Source organism: Mirounga angustirostris, unplaced genomic scaffold (assembly GCF_029215605.1).
Source record: "Mirounga angustirostris isolate CCGP_5_RB_7025 unplaced genomic scaffold, mMirAng1.0.hap1 SCAF_5, whole genome shotgun sequence".
NCBI classification, from domain to species: domain Eukaryota; kingdom Metazoa; phylum Chordata; class Mammalia; order Carnivora; family Phocidae; genus Mirounga; species Mirounga angustirostris.
Window position 1 is genome coordinate 63,723,068 of NW_026991713.1, and position 5,431 is coordinate 63,728,498.

General features: G+C 61.0%; 1 protein-coding gene across 1 annotated transcript; it reads left to right on the top strand.

The window, feature by feature from the left end:
* The first annotated feature begins 455 nt into the window (after positions 1 to 455).
* On the top strand, positions 456 to 4,998 carry C1QL4 (complement C1q like 4). Its single transcript, XM_045868323.2, has 2 exons — positions 456 to 2,374; positions 4,516 to 4,998. Exons 1-2 carry the CDS (start codon positions 1,838 to 1,840, stop codon positions 4,693 to 4,695), a joined length of 717 nt encoding a protein of 238 aa, XP_045724279.1. The 5' UTR covers positions 456 to 1,837; the 3' UTR covers positions 4,696 to 4,998.
* Positions 4,999 to 5,431: the final 433 nt, after the last annotated feature.

Consider the following 5,431-nt stretch of genomic DNA (forward strand, 5'->3'; position numbering starts at 1 on the left):
TGGGCTGGGCTGGGCAGGCAGGACAAGTGGGAGACTACAGCTGCTTTCTGACTCTTTCTCCCCAGTAGATTCTCTACTTTTCAGTCCTAAGATAGGAGAGATGGCATTCATGGGGCCCCACATTTAGGGGCTAAGAGGAAGCCAAATACAAAAACCTCCCTTCAGACAGCACACACACACACACACACAAAGACAACACACAATCCACAATCCCACTCACACAGAAGCACACATGGCCAGGGTCCCATGGCCTCGTCCACACTTGACAGCACGCTGTCACAATGCACAGACCCAGAGCCTACCACTTTGTTGGAAGAACCGCCCCGCCCCCGCATCTTCCCCACAGTTGATATGTCACATTGGAGTCCGAACACGGACCTGGGTGTCTCTCTGCAGCGCGCCATTTACATTTCTCTCTCAATCTGTCAACCTGTCTCGGCTCTTGTCTCTCTCTGTCTGTCTCTGTCTCTCCCTCTCCCGCTCTGGGCCTGTCAGACTCTTTTCGAAGCTTTGTCTCTGTCTCTGCGTCTCTATCTGGCTTTCTGTCTCTTTGATTTCTCTGTCGCTCCTTCTCTGCTTTCCTGTCGGTTTCCTGCTCACTCCCCCAGGCTGATCTGCTTTCTCTCTGGTTCCCTCACCCTCTCGGCTGCTCTGCGCCCAACACTGGGGGTCGAGGGTAGGGGTGGCTGGAAATTTGCCTTTTCCAGCTCAGACCAACATGTACTCTTTGAAGCTTTTACCATATGTTATTGGGTCACGGCACTGAGGGGCGTGGGGTGGCGAATTTCTATCTTTTTATCGCCCTTCTTGTTTGTGGGCTTTTCTTTTGGTGGGGGGGTGCTTTTTTAGCTCTGGAATCCACCTCTGTCTTCTTTCTGTGTGTGTATGTCGACCCTTTTTATCCCATATCTATTTCTGTCTTCCTCCGGGCTCTGGGAACACCAAACTCAGGGTGGGGTGAAAGTAAGCATAGGGTGGGAGCAGTGAATCCCTGCAGAATCGGCTCAGAACAGGCAGGAACCGAGAAGCTGGGGGGACGCTGGTGGGGGCCTCTGCCTGCCCCGCCCCCGTGCTTCCCACTCTGGGCGCCAGGGGTCGCTCCGCCCCGGGCCGCTTATAGAGGCTCCCGCCGCGCCGCGGCTCACACCACCCGCACTGCCGCCCGGGGAGGGAGGGGAGGAAGGTTAGGGACGCAGAGAGGGAGAGCTCTAGCTGGAGAGAAACGAGGGCTCTAGCAGGGGCTGGGGCCGCTGCTGGGGTAGAAAGGTGCGTCAGTGCTCGCCAAGAGCCAGAGCGCAAACCTACGAGGAGGTCGCGTCCGGTGGGCGCCACCCGCAGCGCCGAACCCGGGACGTCCAGAGCGCTGAGAGTAGTGCCCCGTTCCGGCCGGGAGCGATCCGTCTGGGTAGCCGGGGACCTAGGCGCCGCCATCCTGTCCGGAGAGCAGGCATCCTAAGATCTGTAAGAAACCGGCCGTCCGCGAAGCCGCTGATTTCAGGCGTCCGGGAACCTTAGACTGAACAGGAGGATAATAGAGGACCACGGGTTTTGAACCGTCGGGAGCCCCCTGGTCCAACCCACGGGGGGGACCTCCGCCTTGACGGAAGGTTGGGGGGACGGCACCTCTGAGGCGGGAGCCCGCAGGGGCGGGGGGGCCGGGCGCAGCCGTCGGGGGGGTCCCGACCCAGGCCCGAGCCCGGCCGCCGCCTCCGGGGCCCTTGGAGAGCCCCGGGCCTCCGCCGCCATTGCCCCCAAGAGTGAGGAGGATCTGCTGGCCCTGGCCGCTTCGCGGCTGAGCCGCCGCAAGCGGGTGGCGGGCGCGGCCGTCGGGGTGGCCATGGTGCTGCTGCTGCTGGTGGCCATTCCGCTGCTGGTGCACAGCTCCCGCGGGCCGGCGCACTATGAGATGCTGGGTCGCTGCCGCATGGTATGCGACCCACACGGGCCGCGAGGCCCTGGACCCGACGGCGCGCCCGCCTCCGCGCCTCCCTTCCCTCCGGGCGCCAAGGGAGAGGTGGGCCGGCGCGGGAAGGCAGGTCTGCGAGGGCCCCCGGGACCCCCAGGTCCCAGAGGGCCCCCAGGAGAGCCGGGCAGGCCGGGTCCACCGGGTCCTCCCGGCCCAGGCCCTGGCGGGGTGGCACCCCCTGCCGGCTACGTGCCTCGCATTGCCTTCTACGCGGGTCTGCGGCGGCCACACGAAGGTTACGAGGTGTTGCGCTTCGACGACGTGGTGACCAATGTGGGGAACGCTTACGAGGCGGCCAGCGGCAAGTTCACCTGCCCCATGCCAGGTGTCTACTTCTTCGCTTACCATGTGCTCATGCGCGGCGGTGACGGCACCAGCATGTGGGCCGACCTGATGAAGAATGGACAGGTGAGGTGCCCCTCCCCCACCCAGGCCCAGAGCCGACCCGGTAGCTTTCTAAATCTCCCTGCACTCATTACACCCGAGGCCTGCATTCGAACCCCTCTCCCAACAGCGTCACTGAGTCCAGAAACGCCTGGCTGCCAAGAACTTATAAATTGCTTCATTTAGCCGAAGAGGAAGGGGGGCCAGAGAAAGGAAATGACCTGCCCAGGGTCTCACTGAGCATTAGGAATGGTGTCAGACTCAGAACTCAGGACTCAAAGCTTAATGTCTCTACAGCTGCTAACCTCACACTCCAACTACAGGCAGCCCTACACCAAAACTTCTTTGGTGTCTCACCCTGCCAGCTAGCATCTTTTCTCGTCCTGTCTTGGGCCACCCTCTCTTCTGAGGCAGCCCATCTTGCTTTCGGGTTTCCCAGCCTCACGGTGGGTGAGTTACCTGGAGTCTGGCTCCTTCGAATTAGAATGGAATCCAGGTCTCTGGCAATGAGCAGTCGGCAGCTGTTCTCGTGTGGAGGCATTCAGCTTGAATTTTCGAGTAAAAGGTAAAAAAGAAAGACAACACTCGCCCAGGGCCTGCGACCGATTCTAGAGCTGGCCTTACCCTGAGCTAATACTGACTCGGTAGGCAGGGGTGGAAATCGTGTGGCAGTTCACGTGTCAGCCAGGCGGCATGATGAAAGGGATTTGGAGGGGGAAAGAGGCAAAGGACAGATAAAGCAGAAGCTTTGGACCCCGGCCTGGTTCTGTAGGCCCCACATCTTCCCTGGCAACCTCTGGCCTCCAGGTTCTGCTCCTCCCTGTCCCTGTGGTCAGAGTTGGAGTCACTGCCCCCTTGGCTTGGGAGAATAGCTCCAAGGACTCAGCTGGAGCACGGGGACACGCAGAGAGGGAAGGAGAGGCCGCAGGGGTGGGGGTTGGAGGAGGCGCCTGGGCCCCACAAGCCGCAGGGGGTACGATTGGGGCTAAGCAGTGACCTCTGAATGCCCTGCGCCGTGGGGTGGTGTTGACCGTGGCGCCTCAGGCCTGCTGGTCCTGGAGGTCCGAACCCCAGTCCTGCTATGGCTGCAGCACCCTCCCGCTCCAGGACTAGTAGGCACTGCACTGGGGTCTCCTCCCAGCAGGGCTGCCCAGGAATCCAAGGAAAAAGAAAGTGTATGCGTGTCTGTATGGGAGTGAGAGCTGTATGTGTGTAAGGGAATGAGAGTGTGTGTGCGTGATGTGAGTGTGTCTGTGGGTGCGGGGTACGAAGGTGTGATAACAGAGCAGTGTCTATCTGCATGTGTGGCACTGAGTAGGTGTGTGTGGTCTATGCAGGGTGTCTGTGAGCAGGAGGAGGGGGCGAGTGTCTATCTAGAGTGTGCCGGTTTCCGAGGGGGCGGGGGCCCCGCGGCTCCCACTCTGTATTCCTCGGCGCGGGCGCTGCGGCCCTGGGGATGGTAAATAGTGATTAGAATAATGATGAATAATTAATGAGTTAATAACCAGCCCCCGCGGGACAGGAAGAGAGGGGCTGAGGAAGGGGCTGGCAGCCCAAGGCGACCAGCAGCGAGGCCAGAGGGAGGAAGGGGTTCCCTGTTGGGGTGGAAGGCGACCCCCATGTCGTGGCGCCAGTGGGCGCTAGAAGGGGAAAGGGCACCCAGAGGCGAGAATGCATCATTGCACCTTCCGGCGGCCCCCGCCCTTGCTGGCGTGCGACAGACACACCTGTGCGCCATCACTGAGGGAAGGGGACGAAACTTTAGGAGGTCAGAGCGGGTTCAAAATCTTAGAAATTATCCTGCAGGCTAATTTTATGGTTTAAATTATAATAATAGCAAACCCTATACAGCGCTTTCTAGATGCAAAGGGCTGTTCTAAGACTTCATATGTAGTAACTCATTAAATCCGAACAACCTTATGAGGTGGGCTCCATTATTACCTCCCATCCTTTGGTTCAAACTGAGGACCAGAGAAGGCGTGAAACTTGGCGAGTGGCACAGCTAGGGAATGGCAGGGCCTGGGAAGCTCAGCGCTCTCCCGCCCTCCCCCTGTCCTCCCTAGCCCCTGCATCCCGCTCCCCTGGTGCCGCCTTCACAGGCCCAGCGCTTCTGGCCACCGCAGCTCCGCCCGGGCTCAGGGGCTTGTTCTGTTCTCCCGCGCTAGGTCCGGGCCAGCGCCATTGCTCAGGACGCGGACCAGAACTACGACTACGCCAGCAACAGCGTCATCCTGCACCTGGATGTGGGCGACGAAGTCTTCATCAAGCTGGACGGCGGGAAGGTGCACGGCGGTAACACCAACAAGTACAGCACCTTCTCGGGCTTCATCATCTACCCAGACTGAGCAGGGAGGGCCCCACCCCCCGCACCCCGCTCGCCCTTCGCCTTCGCTCCCCTCGTCACCCACCTTCGGCCGACCCCACCCAAGGCACCACCCCATCCTTTGAGAGCCTGGCGGCGGGGCGGACCTCCAGCTCCCGAGGCAGCCTTGCTGGGTGGACTCTCCACGCTCCGGGGTGGAAGTGGCTGGAGAGAGGAGGAGGCCGGGCTGAGCAGGAGCCGAGCGGCTCGGGAAGCCCCCGCTCACCCCCCGGGGTCAGAGTGCGCGCCTGTGAAAGCCGCCGGAGAGTGGCGGAGGTCGGGGCCCTCTCTAGGGCCGGGGGTGGGGCTGGGGAACAGCTTTATGGGCGGGAGCTGCAGACGGAAAGGAAGTCCTGGCGTTTGGTGACGGCGCCGTGTGTGCGGGGGGGGGGGGGGGGGGGAATGGGGGGTAGGGTGTGGGGGGAGAGCAGAAGCAGGAGGCTGTCTAGTGGGAGGAGAGGAAATGTTGGGCTGGCGCTTGTCCCCTGCCACCACAACTTGCTCTTGCCATCCTCTCCTCCCTTCATCCCCATTTTCAGGCTCCAGGCTCCAGGCTCCGGCCTAGCAGCCTTCCTGTGAACTAGAAGAACCAGTGAATTCTTCCCCAGCATTTAAAACTCATTCTGTACAGTCCCCACTTCACCCCCATCCTGCCTAGGCCCTGGGGCTACAGCTGCTGTTACCTCTTCCAATAAAGTGAAGGTGGAGAATGTGTGTGC

Bases quoted from the DNA above. Each gene is read 5' to 3' on its own strand.
- C1QL4 (XM_045868323.2), top strand. From the start codon at position 1,838: ATGGTGCTGCTGCTGCTGGTGGCCATTCCGCTGCTGGTGCACAGCTCC. The intron at 2,375-4,515 runs GTGAGGTGCCCC...CTCCCGCGCTAG, and splicing joins ACCTGATGAAGAATGGACAG to GTCCGGGCCAGCGCCATTGC.